The 21,999-nt window shown below is 57.9% G+C and overlaps 8 protein-coding genes across 8 annotated transcripts; 3 read left to right on the top strand and 5 right to left on the bottom strand.

Annotated features, from left to right (window-relative positions):
* Positions 1–4,802: 4,802 nt before the first annotated feature.
* Positions 4,803–5,518, bottom strand: CHGG_09144 (uncharacterized protein; the record flags this gene model as incomplete). The annotated part of the gene is made up of 2 exons (XM_001227070.1): positions 4,803–5,419; positions 5,500–5,518. 2 exons carry the CDS (start codon positions 5,516–5,518, stop codon positions 4,803–4,805), a joined length of 636 nt encoding a protein of 211 aa, XP_001227071.1.
* Positions 5,519–6,245: 727 nt separating this feature from the next.
* Positions 6,246–9,175, top strand: CHGG_09143 (uncharacterized protein; the record flags this gene model as incomplete). The annotated part of the gene is made up of 5 exons (XM_001227069.1): positions 6,246–6,308; positions 6,376–7,344; positions 7,396–7,704; positions 7,759–7,902; positions 7,970–9,175. The coding sequence occupies 5 exons, from the start codon at positions 6,246–6,248 to the stop codon at positions 9,173–9,175; spliced, it is 2,691 nt and encodes an 896-aa protein (XP_001227070.1).
* Positions 9,176–9,583: 408 nt separating this feature from the next.
* CHGG_09142 (uncharacterized protein) lies at positions 9,584–9,956 on the bottom strand (the record flags this gene model as incomplete). Its single annotated transcript, XM_001227068.1, has 2 exons — positions 9,584–9,703; positions 9,768–9,956. The coding sequence occupies 2 exons, from the start codon at positions 9,954–9,956 to the stop codon at positions 9,584–9,586; spliced, it is 309 nt and encodes a 102-aa protein (XP_001227069.1).
* Positions 9,957–10,382: 426 nt separating this feature from the next.
* Positions 10,383–13,180, top strand: CHGG_09141 (uncharacterized protein; the record flags this gene model as incomplete). The annotated part of the gene is made up of 2 exons (XM_001227067.1): positions 10,383–12,938; positions 13,022–13,180. 2 exons carry the CDS (start codon positions 10,383–10,385, stop codon positions 13,178–13,180), a joined length of 2,715 nt encoding a protein of 904 aa, XP_001227068.1.
* Positions 13,181–13,587: 407 nt separating this feature from the next.
* CHGG_09140 (uncharacterized protein) lies at positions 13,588–14,368 on the bottom strand (the record flags this gene model as incomplete). The annotated part of the gene is made up of 2 exons (XM_001227066.1): positions 13,588–14,219; positions 14,293–14,368. The coding sequence occupies 2 exons, from the start codon at positions 14,366–14,368 to the stop codon at positions 13,588–13,590; spliced, it is 708 nt and encodes a 235-aa protein (XP_001227067.1).
* Positions 14,369–15,184: 816 nt separating this feature from the next.
* On the top strand, positions 15,185–16,111 carry CHGG_09139 (uncharacterized protein; the record flags this gene model as incomplete). Its single annotated transcript, XM_001227065.1, has 1 exon — positions 15,185–16,111. The coding sequence occupies one exon, from the start codon at positions 15,185–15,187 to the stop codon at positions 16,109–16,111; it is 927 nt and encodes a 308-aa protein (XP_001227066.1).
* A 129-nt stretch (positions 16,112–16,240) lies between these two features.
* On the bottom strand, positions 16,241–18,142 carry CHGG_09138 (uncharacterized protein; the record flags this gene model as incomplete). The annotated part of the gene is made up of 3 exons (XM_001227064.1): positions 16,241–16,665; positions 16,746–18,028; positions 18,105–18,142. The coding sequence occupies 3 exons, from the start codon at positions 18,140–18,142 to the stop codon at positions 16,241–16,243; spliced, it is 1,746 nt and encodes a 581-aa protein (XP_001227065.1).
* Positions 18,143–18,678: 536 nt separating this feature from the next.
* Positions 18,679–20,717, bottom strand: CHGG_09137 (uncharacterized protein; the record flags this gene model as incomplete). Its single annotated transcript, XM_001227063.1, has 2 exons — positions 18,679–19,909; positions 19,975–20,717. 2 exons carry the CDS (start codon positions 20,715–20,717, stop codon positions 18,679–18,681), a joined length of 1,974 nt encoding a protein of 657 aa, XP_001227064.1.
* Positions 20,718–21,999: the final 1,282 nt, after the last annotated feature.

Raw genomic sequence — 21,999 nt, 5'->3', positions numbered from 1 at the left:
GGAAGTGGTTGAGATTCACTGTATAGAAGCCAAAGGCCATGTTAGTGAACCCGTCGCTGGCAAAATGACGGGCAGCAGAACCGGCCATGGGGGCGTACCTTCGCCGTCAAACTCAACAGGCTTTCCTTGGCTGTTTCCCATCCTCAATTGCTTTTATTTTTCCCCCGGCTGTCAAAACTAAAGGCTGGTTTGCCTTTTTCCTCCCTTCTATTTTTGATGTAGCAGAGTATCAGTCAAGGGTCCATATAACCACTTTGGGGCGATCGACGCGAGCTCAGGCGGTTCGTGAATGGGACGAAACCGAAGCTGATCGACATTCGGGGCTCGCGAGGAGACGGGATAGGCAGCCAAAGCAGCGAGGCACGCCTCTGCTTTCGGGACACTGATCGAGGGCGACGAGCCGGGCAAGATGCGGGAGGCGGCCTAGGTACTCGGGGGTAGCACGGCGGCCGTTGGGGGCCGGGTCGGAAGATGCTCGAATGTTGGCCGGACGGATGAGCCAGCCGGGAGGCGTACGGGAGCAAACGGGGGCGACGGTAGGGCGGTCGGTGATTGAGGGGTACCGAAAGCTAGATACCGATCTAGATGGCAAAAGCGAGGAAGCGAAGGCGAGAGGCCAAGCAAGTAACGTCAAGTCACTGGCAGCTTCCTAAAACTAATTCCCGAACGGTGTTGGCGCTGAAAAGGTTTGACATTCAAGTAGCCCTGTCAGGGGGTTGGACTAGAATCAAGTCGGTTTATGAGAGAAAGCTATAGGAATGGAGCTGGTCTGTGAGGTGGTGGAGGTCCCTGGGGGTCACCGGCTCTGAGAAACGTGCCTGGACGGAGTTTGGCGGCTTGGGACCTACAGGGATGCAAGCCCCAGCAATACGGATATCATGATAACTTACGAATAAAGTCTTGTATCACTCAGATCTGCCGTGCCATAGGACTAGGGAACAATACTGCATGAGTTTTTTCATAATGGTTAACTTTCTGAGATGATATCACTCGTTCTCCCGTCCTTTCTTCTCCCCTTTCCAGCACGACAAAGAATTTTCGTGGAAGGTTGTGTGGAGGAGGGACTGGCTCATGGAATCGCCAATTGGGCGCCTCATCGATTCACGCAAGCGCAGATCGCGCCCTGAATGGCGCATGGCTTCTGCAACGCATCCGCCATGGCGCCGTTTTCTTTTCCAGCCCACTTGTTCCTCCCATTAATCTGACCCTTTCTGTTGCATCTATCCGAGTCGCAGGATGCAATCAATGCCACATGGCAGCACGGCAACACCGCGTGCGGCGCTGTCGAATGCCAGGCTGATTGATGAGCTGTCGGGCCCAGCGCCGGATGGGGGTTCGATTGGTGGATGGTGAGCGAATGCTTATGTCGGCAGTGGCCTGCTGTGGGATCGTTGCAGTAAGGGGAACTTGGAACCGTGACCTGACACACGATTCCGATGGCTCCTCCCTTCCTTGCACGCGTGGCGACCTCGTGGCTGCGGCTGGCGAGTGGGAGCGGAGGCTGGGCGTGGCAATTAAACCCAGGAAGGCTAGCGGGAACGCTACCGGGACGGTCTGTACCAGGGAATCACTAATCTGCAATAAACTCGACACGCAGACACCCGAACGCGCACGGTTTATCGCAAGCGGGCAGCGGCCGGACGGATAAGGCCACGATTATCAGCCTTCTTCCCGTGCCCCCGACCAGACCAACCAAGCCCTCTGTTGGTTGGCGTCCCGGCGCTCTGGGAATCGACCAAGCCTACGGCGCAGGGACCTGCAATCAAAGCTGTCTGGCGGCGATCGGAGGTTGGACCATGGTTTGTCCATCTGCTGACCGTAGCCCCCAAACCAAATTGGGATGAGAGCCCACCTGGGGAAGGGTTCCACCCACTTCAAAGGTAGTGGGCACGCGGGATCATGCGCTGTGTTCTGCATGGAGCCGAAGGAAAAGCTAACATGTGGGAGAAAGTCCCCATCGTGATGGAGATGGATGGAACTTCTTCGCTTTCAAAATCCCAGCTGTCCAATTCCGTTTGTGTGGATACAGCTGTCGGTAACTATCCGACAATCGTGCGGAGCGCAAGCATTTCGGGAATTTCTGGCGGTCGGCTGCTTTTGAGTTTTTGAGGTGTGCAGCATTTGGCTGCTGGGAAATGAAGAGGCGTCTCAGCTGAAGCGATGGAAACAAGACCCATGTCCCACCCACGTGTAAGTTGCAGCGCGCGGTTGTGCCTGCAGCCACGCACTCTCTGGCCAAAAAAAAGCCAAACTCCAGGTGTTGGTGCCATCGGAACCTTGAAATGAAAAAAAAGCCATTCGGAATCCCAAAGTTGGTTTTTTACTTTGCTCGGTTTTCTTCATCTGATTTAATTGCTCGGTTTTCTTTACCTCTTCTTTCTCTCAATATTTATTATTTTTTTTCTCTTGTCTTGATTCTCTTTTCTCGTCATTCAGATTCGGCTTTTTTCGACCAGAGGGTGCCACGTCGTGTCACATTTCGTCTTGCTTCCGCTGTATGAATCGACCAGTTCTAGAAACAGTCGCAGAAGTCGGAGACTGAACGACTTATTCGTACCTAGCTTACCCAAGTGTAACAATCGAACACAGTAACCCTGGTTTTGTTGATCGCCAATGCACATCGGAAAGTATCCCTCAATACTGTTCATCTGAAATCCCAGTTTTTCGGAATTCGGCCGCGCAATGCGAGGTGCATCCCCGGAGTTTTGTTCGGCAAGCACCGTATTGGGAAGTCACCCCGCTGTGCCGACAACCTGCTGTCGCTCGGAGATGTCCGCTACCACCCAAACCTGGTTGCATGTTTCTGCAACCCAACCTGAAACCAATTGGCTTGCTCCCCTGGGCTCCCGCAGGCTGCGAGAATGGAATGCTTCCAGAAGGTTTCTGCTGCATCTCAGGGGCTCCCTTTTGACACGTCGCCGCGCAATAAAGGAGATGCCTGTCGTGCGCCGTCGCTCACACGAGCCATGACCGAGTTGAGCCAGTAAATTCCACCGTACTGACTTGTCGACCGCCGCCCGGAATACCCGCCGTTGCCAGGAGGAGGTTGCAATTCCTCCGGTGTGCCCGGATACCACAGCGCCCCTTTTCCCCTGTCGGCTGTCACTTCTCACCGGCTTGGAACGCGGCCGGCGGCATACTCTTGACAGACGACTCGGTTTTTCTGGTCATATTTTTATCGTCCTGTTGATGGTGATATGTCGAAATAATACACTTCCGCTTGGCACGCGATGCATGTTGCAATAAAGGCTATATACATGCAGTTATATTGAGCGCGTTTGCGGCGTAGACATGGTGGCTTTCCCATTCAGGAAACGTCCTGCAATGTTGCCTACGCGCACCGCCGTTGGCAATGCTTTGCGGACGACGACCGTTGGAAAGCTTGATGAGACCTGACTTGCACGTTTGTAGAAGCTTGCTGATGCCATGCGCCGACATATCTTCGTGTCAGATAATGATTCTTGGTAAAGTAGAGATGGTATGCGTATCGTAGTCCGGCAAAGAGAGCCTCTTCTCTACATATTTAGTACTCCGTACTAACCCGTCCGTTCAAATAATGAACCCTGAATTCTTGGGCTTCCAGCCGATCGAGATTGCAATTTCCGTTTCGGATCAAGTGCTATAATCTATTTCTAGGTTCCGCTGAGATGTTGATGTCCATACCCAACTTCGCACCCGACACCCCCAGGAGTATCAGTCAGTTACAACCACAGCGCACCCATGAGCTTATTGCTCTGTACCTACCGTAGTAGAGATTACCTGACGATAGATGACCAGTTGAGCGCGGTCACCTGGTGTAGCCTCCGTAGTTGTGCTATATGAGGTGGGATGCAACTCTGTGGTGTTTACTTGATTGAATACCGTTGCCCCACTGCGGGGAGCTGCTGGACAGTGTTCATGACGTCACAACTTGGCTTGTCCCGGATGGTCAACATTGACCAAACCCGTTGTTTCTCCAACTTCAATTATCGCCAAACCGATCTTATCCGATATCAATACCATTGACTACAACTAGGTAGTCTTGATAAACCCACAGATTTCACAACCAATCTCGACAATTAAACGTCCAATCCTCAACGCAATGACTCTCCGAACAAGCACCCAATCCCTCCTCGCCCGGGGACGCAACCTCCGCTTCGCAACATCCACTCTCCCAATTGCCCCTCTATCCCTCACCCGCCAATACCATCCCACCGCAAACCTGCTCTCAGACAACAATAACCAGGACCGGCATACCCTCAACCCGCAGCGTTCGGAGGGCACCAAGAGTGGCACGGACAACCAGGTGGCCGAAAAGACAGACGCGGCCTTCAACCGCAACAAGACATCCCCCGAAGAGGCGAAGGAGAGCGCCGCAAAAACGAGTAACGGGAACCCGCTAGAGGCAAGCGGGGCGAACCAGGAGTTTTCAAAATCGCAAACGTCGGAGGAGGTGGCGGACAAGTCGGATAAGAAGACGAAGAGTGGAGGGAGCAAGGGGAAGAAGCATGGCAAGGTTGCGCCTATGTGAGCGCTCATGAGGAGAGCGTGCTGGGAGTGGTAGGGGAAGATTTTAGACTGGTTCCTCCTGGTGATACCGGGAGCTATACAATGCTCTAGGAGGAAGGCATGCATTATCCAGTAGAACGGAAGCATCGTAATATTCAACGACCTGTTCATATCTCGTTTCACGTTACCGCTTAAACCCATCGCTCATGTTGCAATGCGCACTCACATCAAGATCAAGGCCGGCCAAACCCACTCCATCAACCCACCCAACGCCACCCCCCTACCCATTCCCATAGCCAACCCCCCAACCCAGCTCAAGCATACAACCCATCCATATCATCCTCCTCCTCCTCCTCCTCCTCCGCCGGCTCCACCACCACCGCCTTCCGCTTCCCCACCTCCTTCCGACACATCGGACACGTGCCCTTCCCCCTCAGCCACGGCCCCACACACTCCAGATCAAACCGATGACTCCCGTGGCACGGCAGCTCCACGACCAGACAATACGGGTCATCGAGGTAGCGCTCGGCACAAATGGGGCAGGTGTCGTCGTCCTTGAGGGTCTTGCGCGGCACGCGGTCCAGCCCGTCCAGCACCTCCTGCGTCACGCCTTCGATCTGCTGCGGCGGGTGCGCCACGTCGAGCTCGAGGGTCTCGACGAGCGACTCGAGGAAGGCCCGGTTGGTTTCGTTGGGCGCCGTGGTGGCGAGCGTGCCCATCTGGTCTTGGAGGAGTCGGAAGAGGGCGGAGGTGTCAGCGGGGTTGGGCACCGCGTGCGGGTTGTTGTGCTGCTGCTCGTGGCTGCTGCTTTGGGTGGTGGTAGAGGGGGTGGAGTCGGGGAGGAGGTTGTGTAGGTGCGCTGTGAAGGTGGACATGTCTACTTGTCGGCGGCGGTGGGAGGTCGCCGGGGCGGCTTTGATGTTGTGCTCGACTTGTGGTGGGTGTTAGTTTCAGCTGTCCAGATACGAAGGGGTCCCATGGAGCATCAGCGGAGTTGCGACGGTGGCTTACTTTCGTATTGGGTCGCCATGGTGGGCGATTAATATAATCGCTGCTGAATACCTTCAGGTTCCAATTACTGTACGAGAAGTAAAAGTTGAGGGCTAAGGCAAGCGGCGAAGATAAAAGATAGGATCTGAGTCAAAGGGCATGCGCGATAGGCAAACTTAGGTGACGCGGAGCTTCCATGGTGACGCGGGGAGCTTGTCGGCTGTTTGGCCTTATCGATTAAGAGGTGGCCAGTGCACCTGCCTGCAGTGACGGGCAGGGTGTGGAGGTCTTTGTGCCCAGGCCCATCCCAACTTCAGCTTCAGGGGCAGCAATCCGCCTGTCAGGGGATTTTCAGGGCATTCCCACCTTCCCGTTCCCATTCCTATCACCTCTCGACTGTGATCTTGCTTCAACCAAAAAACATACGGCCAATGGCCTCCTGGTCATGACCAATTGCAATCATTAATATTTGTACGACATCAATCGCAGCTATTAACCAACACCGCCTGTCCAACAGTTTCAAGCCAGATCAGCGCCGCTCGGCCGATCGCTGCCATTGGCCCCTGGCAACAGCCGAAAGGGCTGAGGTTGGAGTGGCCTCAGTGTTGGATCCTACCACGCCGTGTTGGGTTGCATGTGCCGGATGACATCATCTTCAGACGAACGACACAGTAAAATACCCCCGTCCCCCAACAACACCACGAGGAAGAACACACCGTAGCATGATGTATGAGGGATGAGAAACGAGTGAGCCCTCAAGACACACAATGAACACCGCAACCGTCAGCTTGGCGGTCACGCCAACTGTTGTATCCACATTCTTGTCGCATGTAAGTCGCAGGACTCGTAAAGGGTCATCACGGTGGTAAGCTCGGAGGCTGGGCTGACACAGAATAGTACCTGAACCGAAAGACCCTGGCCCACAAGCCCACAGCGCATCTCTCCTATGACCAAGGGCTGCACCTGATCCGCTCCTTTCTTACCCATGCCTCTCGCCACACCGTCGAGGAACTGCAAGCCTTCACCAGCCAGTGGGTCCCACACCCTCAGTGGGTCAGGGTCGACCATGTCGAGATCCCTGAGACGGACCTGTTGCGCGCGGCAGACCTCCTGGCTGAGCAACTCGGGCCGGACGGGATCCGTCAGGTTGGCGGCAAGGAGTGGTGGCAATGGCGCAAGCCAAAGAGCCCGCTCAAGGCCGAGTGGGTCGAAATGAAAGCCGACTACTATGAACGCAAGAAGAGCCCCGACTCAGGAAATCGTGTTATGCTTTACGTCCACGGGGGCGGCTACTACTTTGGGAGTGTCGATGAACACCGCTATCAGATCCAGCGCCATGCGCGGAAGCTCAAAGCGCGGGCATTGGCGCCGAGATACCGACTCGCACCACAATTCCCCTTTCCGTGCGGCCTCCAGGACTGCCTAGCCACATATCTCTTTCTCATTACCCAACAGAAGCCGAACACTATCATTCTAGCCGGTGATTCAGCTGGAGCTGGTATGGTTCTGGCCATGATGGTCATACTCAGAGATAGGGGAATCCCGCTCCCTGCGGGTGCTGTACTTATCAGTCCCTGGGCTGATCTGACGCACTCATTTCCAAGTGTCGCTGGAGACTGCCCACTGGACTATATCCCGTCGTCTGGATTTCACCACAAGCCGTCGCCGGCGTGGCCACCCCCAGACGAGGAGGAGCTTGAAGTACTCAAGAAAGAAGCCTTGGCGCAGAAGAAGAAGATGCAAGGCATGGACGTCAGCTCTACAGACCAAAGCGAAATACCCACTGTCAAAGAAGTTGCCGAGGCGACGCACCGGCTTAAGTTTCTCATTGACGGCGAGGACGTTGAGATCAAGGAGCAAATCCAGGTAGGACCGCCCCCCATGCTGTAGACAATACTATAGACTAACTTGGCCCAGATGTATACCACTAACGACTTGCTATCCCACCCCTTGGTCAGCCCCATCATGCAACCCACGCTAGGCGGTCTGCCACCACTCCTGGTCATGGTCGGGGGTGGCGAGTTGTTGCGCGATGAGCAAATCTACCTCGCCCATAAATGCGCCAACCCGTCGCAGTATCTGCCGCCCGAGGCCTTGATGGATGAAAAGGCTAGGGCTTTGGTTGACCGATACAAGCCCACGGATGTCCAGCTGCAGGTTTGGGACGACATGTGCCACGTCGGACCAACCCTGAGCTTTACCAGGCCGGCGAAATACATGTACCGGGTGCGTTGGTCTCCGTCAATTTGATGATCCAATACTTTCTAACATGACCAACAGAGCGTTGCGCAGTTTTCGGCCTGGGCTTTGGCGCGGGCCCAGAAAATTGAGGTCGAAATCCTCAACGACGACACGATATCCGTCATCTCCAGTTCCGGTTCTAGCTCCAGCTCGTCGTCAAGCGGGAGTGAAGACCAGACCCAGGTAAGCAAACAAACCCCACCCACCCATCCTCCATGGCCCGTCCACACACCAACACCTCCACAAGCAGCCCAAACCCTCCAACAACCCCCGTAAACCCACCCACCACCACCACGCCACAGTCGGCAAAGCCGGCGACCCGCTACCGCCCTTCCACGAGCACATGATCCGCCAGCGCATCAGCCGGCACGGCGCGATCCACGCACTACCCGCCGCCACCGAGCTCCCAGGCTGCTGCATGGCGCGCGAGCTGGTGGGCGTCGTCAAGGTAGGCACGGTACGCAAGTGGCTGGAGCACAAGCGGCGGTGGGACGCGCGCTTCAAGCAGGCCCATGCCGGCGTGCACAAGAAGCGCCTGCGCGACCTCGCCGCGGGCTACGAGGTCTTTGCCGCGGGTGACGTCCCGCCCCCGAGCGCCCTCGCCGGCCGCAGGCGGCTGAACTACGCCGCTGGGTGGCACGAGGGGAAGGCCGCCAAGGGCAAGAAGGCCGCGCGCAGTCTGGGCTTGTCGTTGTGGGCGCTGTGGGGGTCCAAGCATGACGAGGCGGCCGTGCAGCGGGAGTTGCTGGCGGTCAAGACGCCCGAGTTGGTGGCCGCGGGGCCGGGCCAGGGGCAGGGTGCCAGGCACTTTTCGGATTTGGAGAGGCAGGAGCGGGAGGCGAGGTTGGGTGCGCCTGTGCCTTCCATTGCGGAGACGAGTAAGACCCGCGCTTGGAGGGGGCTGGTTGGGGAGGAGGGCCAGACCGGGGAGAGTGGTGGCGGTGGCGGTGGCAGCGGCAGTGGTGATGCCGCGTCTGTGCCCGCGGATCGGGATGAGGAGGGGCTTGATTTGCGCCCTGCCGGTCCGGTTGGCGATGGCGATGCCGAGGGAGAAGCGGCGTATCCGCGGACGGCTGGGCTGCTCTCGCCGGACGATGCTCACGATACGGGCGTCTCGGGGAAGCGTGTCATCATCGGCGGGCTGGCGACGCCGTTTAGCCTGCGCAAGGAGCCGGAGACTGCGAGCATGATCACGCTTGCGTCGCCGATGGATCGGAGCTCGGTTCGGCTGTCTACGGCGGACTCGAGCAGCTTTATCGCGGCTCCGTGGGGGAAGGCCTCGGATGATCAGGCTGCGGGCTCGGCGGAGCAGGACAGACATGGGGACGCTGACCTGACGCCGGGGCTGGAGACTCCCTTCATGACGCCCTTCTTGTCGCCTACCTCGCCTGCCGAGAGGCCTGACTTGGATAGGTTTGTCACTGCTGAAGAGGTCACGAAGGTTGGTGGTGCTTGAGCTGGGAACGGATGTGGCTTTTGTTCGATACCCTTGCTGGATTGGCTTTGAATTCCCCCCTTTTTGGGTTGCCCGTTCAGGATTACGGTCCGTGTTTTAGTACCTTGTTTTGATCAAAGCTTTGAGCATATAGACGTCGGATATTAGTTTGTCGTGATACCTTTGAATTGGAGCGGTTTGTGCGTCGCAGGTTGTGTTCTCAATCCACAGTGGACGGATATGATTGATGTCATGTGTTGTACTATACATTTCTACAGGTTAAGAACGCCCCAAAACGCCATCCATGATACACTTGCGTCTTCCATCAGGGTAGACGTGTCCAAGCCTCTGCCTCCCCATCCGGGGACCAATCCCCCCCAAAATTGCTGCAAGTTGAGCTTGTATGAACTTAATCTCAACACTGCTTTTTTAATCCAGCCCGTTCTCAGCCTTCCACCGCGCAAGATAAGTGGCTGGATCCTTCGGCCCAAGTTTGGTCTCGTAGCTGCCGTACGTCCTGCTCATGTTTTTCGTCACAAACGGCGTGAGCTATGTCGGATTTCCGTTAGCATCCCCCCTCCAACAACCACCCTACCCTCTTTCAAATACACACCTTGAAGCCATCCAGCGGCGGGCAGACGTATGTCCGCACCTTGTCCCACTCGATAATGTATCCGCCGTGCTTGGTGTGCCGACCCGTGGACCCGGTGCCTGTGCCCTTGTAGTAGCCCTTGTTGACGTCCTTGGTGGTGAGCCGCAGTCTGCGATAGCGCAGGGCCTGGAGCACGCGGGTGGGCTGCATTTTGGGCGGTCGACGGACAGTTGATCGGCTCGGGGACGAGTGATGGGTGGGAATGTAATCGTGGTTGACGATATGGTGGTCAGGTCAGCACCCTCAATCGCGAAGTGGTCAAGCTCCGGGAAATTTTGCGGCTTTGCCGTCCCCAAATCAATTCCGGCTCGGCAGGCAAACGAACGGCCCTGAAAGCCAAGCATCAATCAAGCTCAGTGGTTCAGCCCCGCAGCCCGAGCCTCTCCACCCCCACTTCCAAACCTCCCAGCTCACCGCCCAAAAGTTGCTGGGCAATTTTCCGGCAGAAAAATAATTATTTCGGTCTCCCAGCCGTCCATCGCACCACCACCATCCACGCACCCAATAACACGGAAGACGGGCGGCTACAGACAACACGCCCGCCCAAAAAAACACCAAAAAACAACACCTCAAAAAATGCCCGGCCGCCAATCCCACGGCCGCCCCGTCCTCCCCACCTCTGGGGGAGGCGGCAGCAAGCCGGGAAAGTCGCACGCGAAAACGTTCAAAAAGTCCCGTGCGAAAGCCACCGCCAAAGCGCTCGACGCCTTCGCCCTCGCAGCCGAGCAGGTTCCCGACTCAACACGCGGCGTGCGAACGCGTGGGCTCGAAGACAGGCCGAACCCCCAGAAGCGGCAGCGGGGCGGCGGGGAGGACGAGGAGGACGAGGACGATTTTGATGAGGACGAGGATGCAGGGCCGAAGAAGCGGGTGAGGAGGGATGAGGAGGGGGGTGGGGATGAGGATGGCTTTGATGGGTTCTCGGATGGGGGCGAGGGGAGTGATAGTGAGGAGTGGCATGTGGGTGTGGGCGCCGAGGATGATGATTCTGAGCTTGATTCGGATGAGGCGTTTGGGGAGAGTGATGAGGAGCGGTTTGATGGGTATGCATTTGGAGGGAGTTCGTCGAAGGGGAAGAAGCAGAAGAAGAATAAGAAGGGGGGTGATGATGACGAGGAGGAGGGGGATGAGGATGACTTGGAGTCGCTTGGTTCGGACGCAATTGACCTTGCGACTGCGCTGGATCAGTTCTCTGGGGATGAGGAGGAAGAGGGAGGCGAAGAAGAGTCCGGGTCTGAAGAGGACGAGGAGTCGACTGATGGGGATGATGAGAGCGAGGAGGATGACGAAGCTGACCCCTCAAAATTGGACGCCCTCGAAAGCATGATTGCCGGGTTCGGTGGCGAGGATGAGGAAGACGAGGAGCCGGGGACACAAAACAAGACCAAGCTCAGTCTGAAGGATCTTGGCCTTGCGGGTGTCAAGGACCCGCACATGAAGCGGTCGCTCAGACTCATGAATAAGGAAGAGAAGGCCGTCAAGCCTGGTTCGTCCAAGAAATTGGAAGTCCCCCTCGCCAAACGCCAACAAGACCGCATCCTCCGTAGCGCCGCTTACGAGAAGACCAACGAGACCCTCGACAAGTGGATCGAGACAGTCAAGCACAACCGGCGTGCAGACCACTTGGTCTTCCCTCTCGCCCAAAATGCCCACGACCGCGGACTCGATAGCGGAGAGCTCATGCCCATCACCCAAAAGACATCCGGGACGGAATTGGAGCAGACAATTCTGGCTATTATGGAGGAGAGCGGCCTTGGGCCGAGCGCTAAGCCGGAGAAGAAGGAAGGCGAAGAGGGACAAGCTGGATTATCGCAAGCGGAGCAACAGGAGATCGCGCGGCAGCGCCGGCGCGAACGGGAGATTCACTCGCGCGAGATGGCGCGCGCAAAGCGCATCAAGAAAATCAAGAGTAAGGCTTACCGCCGTATCCATCGCAAGGAGCTTCAGCGCGAGGAGGAGGCAGAGCGCGAAGAAGCGCTCGCGGCTGGCGAGCTGGATTCGGACGACGAGCGCGAAGACTTGGACCGGAGGCGGGCCATGGAACGCATGGGTACCCGCCACAGAGAGAGCAAATGGGCTAAGCTGGGCAAGAAGGCCGGGCGTGCAGTGTGGGATGACAATTTCCGCGCTGGTCTTACAGACATTGCTCGGAGAAAGGAAGACCTGCGTCGCCGCATCGAAGGCCAGGCTGGTGGCTCGGAGGACGAAGACGAGGGTTCTGATGTTTCGGATGCCTCTGAAGGAGGCGACCCCCGGCGCCGTCTCCTGGCAGACCTTGAGCGTGCAGCCGCCTACGACGATGACGATGAACCCAAGTCGAAGCTTTTCCAGATGAAGTTCATGCAAAGGGGAGAGGAGATGCGCAGAAAAGAGAACGATGAGGCCGTGGCCGCGCTCCGTCGCGAGCTCGATTCGGATGACGGGGCTTCGGATGAGGAGGAGATGGACATCGGTCGCCGGCAGTTTGGCATGGGCAATGCCACGGCTGCTCCGAAATCTAGCCAACCAAAGAAAGCTAAGACCGCCGACGCTCCTGGACTAGCCAAACCGACGGCGGCGGCGGAGTCGACGCCGCAGTTTGAGACCGAGCAGCGGTCTTCCGCGCCAACGGGCGGGGATGGGTGGGCTGCAGTCGAATCGGTATCTAGCACCGCTGTTGGGTGGTCTCAGGTTGGATCTTCTGCTCGCAAGAGCAAGAAAGGAAGCAAGCCTAAGACCATGGACGTCGACATTTCCACCGCCGCAGCAGAGGTTACCAAACCCAAGCCCAAACCGAAACCCCAGGGTGCTGCGAGTGGCCCGGCCGACGGAGCTCAAGACTCAGACTCAGACGATGCCCTTCACCTACCGCTCGCCATCCGCGACCAGCAGCTACTCGAGAAGGCCTTTGCCGGCGAGGATGTCCACGGTCAGTTTGAAGAAGAGAAGGCCGAAGTCGAGCATGAGGACGACGAGAAGGAGATCGACAACACTCTCCCTGGCTGGGGTAACTGGGTGGGTGATGGTGTAAGCAACCGGGACAAGAAGAGACACCAAGGCCGCTTCATCACCAAGGTCGAGGGCGTCAAGAAGAAGGACCGAAAGGACTTCAAGATGAAGGGCGTGATTATTAGTGAGAAGAGGATCCGGAAGGTTTGTGTCCCCCTTTATGGCGTACAACCCACGAGAACAATGGCTGACCTTTAGCACAGAACGATAAATATCTCGCCTCACAGCTGCCACATCCGTTCGAGTCGCAGCAACAGTATGAACGGTCACTTCGGTTGCCCGTCGGCCCTGAATGGTCGACCAAGGAGACGTTCCAGGACGCCACGAAGCCGCGTGTTATCATCAAGCAGGGCGTCATTGCGCCCATGTCGAAACCCATGTATTAAGAGTATGGTAGCTAAGCGAGTGTGGTGTTTCGTGGCATTGCATAGAGCAGGTACACAAAAGAGATCGATTGGGTATGTAAAGAAGTACCTACGAAGGAGAAAGTATTTTCGGCCTCCATAGACGTACTAGTCGACATACAAACCAAAATATTGTTGACAGTTACGAATCGATCGCTCCAAGGCTGTAAAACCTTTTCTCTATCTGTACTCGACCCATGCCGCAGTGCGCCATATACCCAAAAAAAATATTTACATGGTGAAATGTAAACATGCTCCTCAAGCCTTCGTTTGAGACACCACAAAGTGTGTCTCAGATGCAGTATGAATACCATATGTGCCATCGTATATACCGTTCACAACGCTCCACCCACAAGGAACACCATCCCCTCTCCCCAAAGATAGGCCTCTCATGAACCGTTGACCTCAATCTTCCCCTCCACCTTCTCCAAGTACGCCACCATATCCGCAATCGTGCAAACCTTCAACCCCCACTTCCTCGCAAACGCCACGCACGCCTCCCCCCGCAGCATACCGGGCTCTTCCCGGATCGCGCGGCCGGGCACCTCGGCCCCGTCATCCACCAACTCACAAATCACCGCGGCCGGCTTCTTCCCCGCCAGCCGGCACAAATCCACCGCCGCCTCCGTATGCCCCGGCCGCTGCCTCACGCCGCCGGCCTGAGCCTGCAGCGGAAAGACATGCCCCGGCCTGCGAAAATCCCCCGGTCCCGCTTTATCATCCGCCAGCGCGCGGCACACCAGCGCGCGGTCGCGGGCGCTGATCCCCGTCGTCACGGACGGGTCCGCCGCGTCCACGCTGACCGTGTACGCGGTGCCGCGCGGGTCCTGCGAGACGGCCACCATGGGGGGCAGGGCGAGCGCCGCGGCGCGCGAGGCCGGCACCGGCGCGCAGATCAGCCCGGAGGAGTACCGCACCATGAACGCCATCTGCTCGGTGGTCACGGATTCGGCGGCGATGATGAGGTCCGCTTCGTTCTCGCGCGAGGGGTCGTCGAGGACGACGACGAATTCGCCGGCGGCTGGTGGGAGGGGGGGAGGTTAGCGGGGGGGTTATATGGGGTCAGGGGGTGAAGGGTGGGTGGGAGGGCGTACCAAAGGCTTGGATTGTGTCGGGGATGGAGTCGAATTGGGAGGCGGGGATTTGATCGGCGGGGGCAGTGGATGGCATGGTTGCGATCGGGGATGTGGTTGTCGGTTTGGCGGGAGGAGAGGTGGTGATGTGTCGGCGGCGGGGTGGTGTTGGTGTTGGCTGGAAAAAAAAAAGAGAAGGGCGAATTTGCGATTGCGATTGCGCTTGCGATGAAAGCGAATTCGGCAAGTGTGGCTCCGGAAGGATTACTCAGCTCCCATCTGATGTTGTTCGGATGAAGTAGATGGCACCAAAAGACGGTTTCTCAAGAAGAGGGAAGGATATGGAATCAAATGTCAAGAACGGGGATGGTTCCGCTGGGAACAACGCCCTCGGTGTTGGTGGGGTGATAGATGCCGAAGTCTCGGATTGACCGAGGGGAACCCGTAAAATGTGCCCACGTATTACCGGGACATACATACAAGCACTCGGTACGATTGGGAAATGCTGAAAGAGATCGCACACCGAACGGAACGGCCCGATGAATCAAACTGTGGTATGACTAACATGATCGACTTGATTACAGAGTGAAGTTTTCAATCAGCTCATTCAATCACCAACGGATGACTGGCGCTGACAAACATCTTCCTCATCCACGAACTCGGCAATCTTGAGATCCTCGGGATAGCACCGGACCCTGAAGACAAGACCCTGGCCGTCGGGAGCGGGGCATGGGACGGGGCCTGGGGGAGGCGCTAGAACTGTTCTAGAACCCCGCGCGGCTGGGAATCTGCTGTAACCCTGCGGCTTGTTGCAGCGGCCCTCTAAAAACCGCCGGCCTCGATTTTAGACGAACCCAAGATCCGATCCGCGCGGCACGGCCAAATGCCCCCGAACATCAATTCATAGCAGGAAATGCGATCATCGCTACGGCACACCCCGAGGGCCCTCCGCGCGGCGCACCCAGCCTCAAGGCCGGCCCCATGGCTCCAACAATTCCACCCCCAACAATCTCGAGCTCAACCTCCATCACGAAAGCTTAGCACCACCCCGCCCGCCCACCACAACCCCTCATCCCCGACCTCCTCCTCCGTGAACGAAACCGAAATCTCCCACTTCTCCGCCCTCGCCTCCTCCTGGTGGGACCCGCACGGCCCATCACGTCCCCTACACCTGATGAACCCGCACCGGCACGACTTCATCCAGGCCTGCCTCGCCTCCTCCCCGCAACCCGACCCCACCCCCAACCCCCTCCGCTACCTCGACGTGGGCTGCGGCGGGGGCATCTTTGCCGAGTCCGCCGCGCGCCTGCCCACCACGGCCTCCGTCACGGCCATCGACCCGTCCCCGCAGATCCTCGCCGTGGCGCGCGCCCACGCAAAGCGTGACCCGTCCCTCAGCCGCGGCGGCAAGCTCACCTACCTCAGCGAGACGATCGAGTCGCTGCCGCTTCCCGCGGCGCCGGCCGACCGCTTCGACGTGGTCAGCGTGTTCGAGGTGGTCGAGCACGTCGACTACCCGGCGGCGTTCCTCGACCGGGTGGGCGAGTTTGTGCGCCCGGGGGGTTGGTTGGTGTTGAGTACGATTGCGAGGACCTGGACGAGTTGGGTGACGACGAACTTGGTGGCGGAGGATATTCTTGGGGTGGTGCCCAAGGGGACGCATGATTGGTATAAGTATATTAATGAGGAGGAGCTGAGGGCGTATTTTGCGGGGAAGGGCGGCGTGTGGGGGGTGCCGAGGGTGATGGGGGTGGTGTTTGTGCCTGGGTTTGGGTGGAAAGAGGTTAGGGGGAGTGAGAAGGTGGGAAATTACTTTGTGGGGGTGCAAAACGTTGGTTGATGGGACTGGGGGCTTGGTTTGTAGGATAGTATTGTATGTGTGTGATGATATAAAAGGTGTATTGTACATGTGCATATATACATTAGGGGCATTGATAATCTAACAACTGAAGTACATTCTGGGTGGGAATTACCCCAGCCTAACCGTCCTCCACATCCGCAGACACTCCTGGAGGTCCATCGCCACGGTTCCCTCGAGGGCCGTCGATGTATCCTTGATGATAGCCACCAGCAGCGTGGCATACGCAAAGGTGATTTGGTCACCCTGTAACGCCTCTAGATCGGACCTCCGCATGCCCGCGTTCTCCGCCCAAGCCTTCCACAGGTCCAACATCTGGCAGAGCTTCGTCGCAAACTGCCCATCTAGGACCATCCGGTGCAGCACGCCCCCAACGGCCTCCTTCACCCCTTCCACCCGCTCATCCACCTCCCCGTTCTTCACCAACCACGCCAAGCTATGCTCGGCTACAAGCTTCGCATCCCACTTGGGGCTCTGCAGCGCCTCTATCAAGCGCGCCTCCCGCCGCTGCGCCTCAACCCTCTGCCTCTCACGCACTGCACTGTTGTTAGCCTCCATCACTGGGCAAAACAAGAAAACAAAACAAGAAAACAGAAAAAAAAAAAAAAAAACTCACTATCCCACAACCGCCCCTCCGCCTCTTTAATCCCCCTCTCCCTCTGCGCAACCGCCCTCTCCGCCGGGCTCATCCTGGCCTCCGCCATTACCGCCTCCCTCTGGGCCCTCGCCCTCCGACTAAACTCGTCCAACTGCCTGGCACGATCGTCCGCCAGCGTGGCCGCCGACGCCGACGCCCACTCGGGCGTGGCGGACTCGTCGACGACGCCCAGCAGCACCAGCACGCCGCAGGGCACCGTCTCGCGCCGCGCGAACCCTAGCACCCCGTCCGGAATCTTGTAGTTCCACAGGATCGTCTGGCTCGAGGTGCCGTAGGCGGTCGCCGCGCTGGCGAACCACGTGCCGGTGGTGGTGGTGCTGCGGATGCGGAGGTGCTCGATGTGTAGGGTTTGGTCGTGGTCGTGTTCCTGGGGGAGGGGGTTGTTGTTGTCGGGGCGGGAGAGCGCCGTGACGATGCCGTCCGAGGAGATTTGGCAGGTGATGGGTTGGCGGGCGTTGGAGGCCCCTTCTTGCTGGGCGGAGTTGAGGGAGGGTTTGCGCAGGCTGGTGGTGGTGGATGTCGCTTTCTGGAGTGGTTCGTTGGAATCTCTTCGTTCAGTCGCGGATTTAGAAGAGGCTCCGTCTTCTGGTTCTGTTGTCGAAGGGTCCTCCTCGACTGCTGCCGGTCGCGGGGGCGGTGGCGGGTAGAGACGCACCCAGTATGGTGGGAGGTGGGAGTGGTCGCGCGTCGTCCATGGCCCTGTCCAGGTGACGGCTAGGCTAAGGTGTCCGTCCGAGCCATCGAGTGGTGCGATGGTCAAGGCGCTGTTCAGCCCATCCGGGGCGCGCATCAGAGTGCACCCCACGGGCGTCCACAGGCCCGACGACCGCAGGAGGCGCCATCCGTTAGGATCTGGCTGGGCGCCGAGATCTAGCAAGTAAGAGACAAGTTCATCAAGGGCCACCTCGACCTGGGGCTGTCTCAGTTGGTCAGCGTACTCGACACGCTGCGTGTTGAGCCCGATAACGTTCATCCGCCAGTTGAAGGTGGTCCAGCTGCCGCCGGGGATGCTCGAGGGGTGCCGCGAGAGTGTCCAGTACTCGTCGCGGTCGGCAAGGCGGTCCATGGGGCGCACGGCATAGCGCGGCAGCTCGACCTCGATCACGCGGTTGACAACATCGCTGCGAGTGAGGGCCGTCAGCTTGCTGTGTCGCAGCATGCGCCTGATGCGTGATAAAGCCACCAGCGTCGCGATGGTGTTGTAAAGGATGGGTAAGACACCAAGCACGGCCTTTTGGGATCTATTAGTCGTGTACTTTCGGTTACAAGTAATAACCATGCCGGGAAATGGAACCTACAAGTGGCACGCCGATATACGTGATGATATCGGTTGGAGAGTGCCCCGAGTCTGCCATGGTGGCGGCTGCCGTGACACAGTAGCAGTGACACACCTACAGGAAAAAGAAGAGTGGTGATGAGAAAGGAGAGAAAAGATCTCCACCCCAGTGCGGCTGAGGCATGGGGGGCTCAGCTCCCATGTGCCTGTTCCTGAACTAGCCTGCAAGGGACCGGCACCGTTGCATGCGCTCCGCGATTTGTTTCGGCAATTAAGAACCTAAAAGTTAACGAGCTAAAGCACATTTTAGTACATACGTCCACCCCACTAATACTAGCATCAGGGAAGGGAAGACGAGAGCTTCCATCAAAAGAACATGTGTAACCAAGCGTGTTGCTATCGCTTGAATATAGCAATAAATACATCATGCATGCCCCGTCCTTGTAATACATATGCTCATTTACCGGGCAGTCATCCTACTAAACAAACGCCCACTACCTAACCGTCCCCTTCTCCAATTTGAAGTTTCCAAGAAAATAAACTAAGGCAAAAAAACGGACTCAGATGAAGTCGCTCCCGAACCGTAAAAAGCAGCCCCAACACCATTTAGTGAGATCACGTCAAAAACCACATGCATCCGCACGGGCTGATATCCGGCACCCCAACGCCCCCAGGTTCATCCCTCCCGAGCACACCCACCGCCTGGTCCCAGCCCTGCAGCGCCCTCTTACTAACATCATCTATCCCGTCCGGACCCGGCGGCCCGGGCGGCATGAATGGGTCGGTCTCCTCAATCTCCACGATGACGGGCTTCCCGCCGGGCCCTCGCACCGGTCGGGCCTTCTGGTCAGGCCCCTGGATCTCGACTTGCGTACACCGGGCGCGGGGCGTGCCCTCTGTCGATATGCGGCGCTCCTGGAGCTTGATGACTCGCGGGTACGGCGCCGGCAGCGACGGGAAACCATGGCCCGTGTCAATCGGTCCGTACGGGCCTGACGATGTTGCCGTGGAGGATTCGGTCGCCGTGTGTTCCGTTTCCATGGACGCTGGTGTTGAGCTGGGGGGTGAGCGAGGGAAATTATGCGGGGGGTTGTTGTAAGGCATGTTTAGGTTGTTTGGGCCACCGGTCCTGGGGTCGCTGGGCGATGGGGATGAGCTTTCCGAGGAAGACCCGGATCCATCGACCGGAGCGGTGGCCGAAGTTGGGGGTGGTGTCGCAGATGATGTTGAAGGGGCCGAGGACATGGACACCGACAGTGGCTTCGGCCAGTTTGAGAAGCTCGAGTTCTGCTGGGCGTAGATGAAGAGCTCGAGGTAGGTGTTCGGCCAGCTGCAGACCCAGGGCTTATCGCCGGGCTGCGCGATCCCCTTGCGCTTGAAGTTCGATATGCCCGCGCCAATCGTGGCGGCGTGGCGGCTCCTCTTCTGAGCCTCTGCATCGTCGCCTGATGAGCCGAGCCACCCTTCAGGTAGAATTACCGTCTTGTTGTACGAGACCATCTTAAACCAAGCGGGGCCGCGGCTAGGCTCAAACTTGTCCTCCACTAATTCGAGCTCAAACGACTTTTCGATCATCGGGGGCTGCTCCCCATAAGAGTAAACCCCGTCCATCATCGTATACGAGCGGTTAAAATCCAGTGAAGCGTGGTAGCCGCGCTCATGCTTCGCGACACTCAGAGTCATGCCCGAGATGACAAGGTGGCAGCTCCATGCTTGTGACAGAGTGGGATTTTGGAAGCAGGTGCTGGAGATGCGGTTGGTCAACAACGGAAGTCCAAAGGTACCCGTGGGTAAGGGCTGGAGATCCGGTGGCGGCGGGATGGGCGTGGCGTCATATGGCGGCTCCCTAGGGCAGCAAGGTTAGCATAGGTAAAGGAGAGTGTATAGAACTTATGGGGTATCACCACTTACCAGACCCCACCCTTTCGCGGTGGCCGCCTCTGTTTGTTACCTACGACCGTGCCAACCACGGCGCCCAACACCACTAACAACACGACCAATATGATAGCAGTCAAGCATATAGCCCAGTATGGGATAATGCCGCAGAGCTTTCGCCGCATCCAGGCCTGCCATTTCTTGGGCGGTTTCCTTTTTTCTGATACGTCCTCATCGCCCACCCTGATCCGCCGTTGACTGTCATCCGACGTGAAGCTGCGGGTCGAGTGGCGTGACCTCGGGGAGTCCAAGTCATCTGTGGACTCAAATTCGGGATTGGTTGTAGCTAACCCAATGCCCCCAGCGCCATAGATGGGCGGGATGGTGGATGCAGGTGTTGTGAGAACTGGTGAAGTGATTACCGCGCCCTGCACTGCACCGTTGGGGTCGTTGGCCGTTGCTGCTTTATGCGCATATGCGTCATTCTGATACCTAGTGTAGGGGGGTAGTTGTTCGGTGTGACCTCCAGGGCCGATCATATCCGCGGCCTCTTCACCTTCGGGCCCTACCCGCCGCTGGTACTGATCCGGGAGGCCGCGGAAGCCAAGAGGGATAGCACTCGTCAGGGTTGCATCTGGCCCGATGGCATCGCTTTGCGGATAGAGGCCGTAAGGGTGGCTCGGCCCCCTCGGCCCGCGGTACGATGATTCGGACATAGGCATCGTCGATGACGTTGCCATACTTAATGTTCTCGCCACTCTCACATTCTGCGGATACATCTGATAGGGATGTGATGCGCTAGACGGCCCTTGATATGGACTATCATGGGGAACGAAAACGGTTGATCCGGTCGAATTCGTCGTTTGGCGGGTTAGCGCATCGGCCTCTGGTCGTACAAACAATGTGTACTGTGGGAGCGGGGGTTTTGTCGGCGTGGAAGAAGGGTCACTTGTCGAGGGGGACGTCGAACTCTCTCCGGAAAAAAGGGTCGTCGACGAGGCCGAGGTGAGGGATGGTGTTGCCGGCGCTGTTGCGCCGCTGGCATCGGTCGGCCGAAACCCATCTGTAACCATGCCTTCTAGGGCGAGATCGTGTTCTCGGTCTCCATCATCGACCGATTCCCTCACGGACGCCCGAATTGACCTTCTCCGCTCCAGATCACCGCCCTTGCTGTCCTTCGACTCCATAACCTGGGCTCGCGCCTTTCACCCGAGACACCGGTACATGTCCAGGCTTCGGAGAGATGGGTTCTGGCAGCCGCCGACTCCAATGGCGAGAGGGGGCTCCCCACGGGGTCGTCGATGGCCGGTAATTCCCCTCTTTTCGCTAGTCGACGGTAGGTTCACAGGTTCGTGCCGGGTTTTCGCAGGGCCGTAGTTGATTCTCTCAGCACAATGGTTTGCCGGAAGCGTGCTGGCTCTTGTGTGTATGTCTCCCCGGGGGTGTTTGGCGGGGGGTCGCAGTGATGGTGATTGGCAGGTGCTCAGGCTGAAATGGGGGAGCAACGGTGAATCTCCGCTGTGGATCTGCACATCCCGTTCCAAGATTCCAAGAATTCAGTTAACGGGTCCAATAGGGCCGAGTTGAGAGAGAACAGCCAGATGAGTCGCAAAGCGCAGAGGATCTCGGAGGATAGTTCAGGGACACCAAGCAGTCTGGACTCAACTTCGAAACTCAAGATCGGGCACCGCGATTGGTGGGATGTTGCTCGGTGGGTCTGACCGGACCCCCGGGGGACTGCTTGGCGTGGCGATCAGATGCGGAAAGATGAGCAGGTCGAAACGCCTCCACGCCGTGCACGCCCACAGAATTTGTTGCCGTGATGGTGGGCCGCCGCAAATATTTCTTGTCAGGGCGGACACCAACAAACGCCCTCCTCTTGGCGTCATATGAGGTGACGCCAAGTTGCTGCTTATCCCTCCCGACGGACTCTTTTAGACTCGCCGAACCTTGAATTGGCCGCTGGGGAACAAAAGATGCAGGCGGCCCCGCACCCCATCGCCCGATCTCCATGGCCTTTGTTGAGGTCAATCTGACTCGAGAGCACGTTTTTCGTCCGGC

This window comes from Chaetomium globosum, genomic scaffold (genome assembly GCF_000143365.1).
Source record: "Chaetomium globosum CBS 148.51 scaffold_6 genomic scaffold, whole genome shotgun sequence".
NCBI lineage: Eukaryota > Fungi > Ascomycota > Sordariomycetes > Sordariales > Chaetomiaceae > Chaetomium > Chaetomium globosum.
The sequence above is the reverse complement of the archived record's forward strand: the minus strand, read 5'-3'. Positions and strand labels throughout refer to the sequence as shown.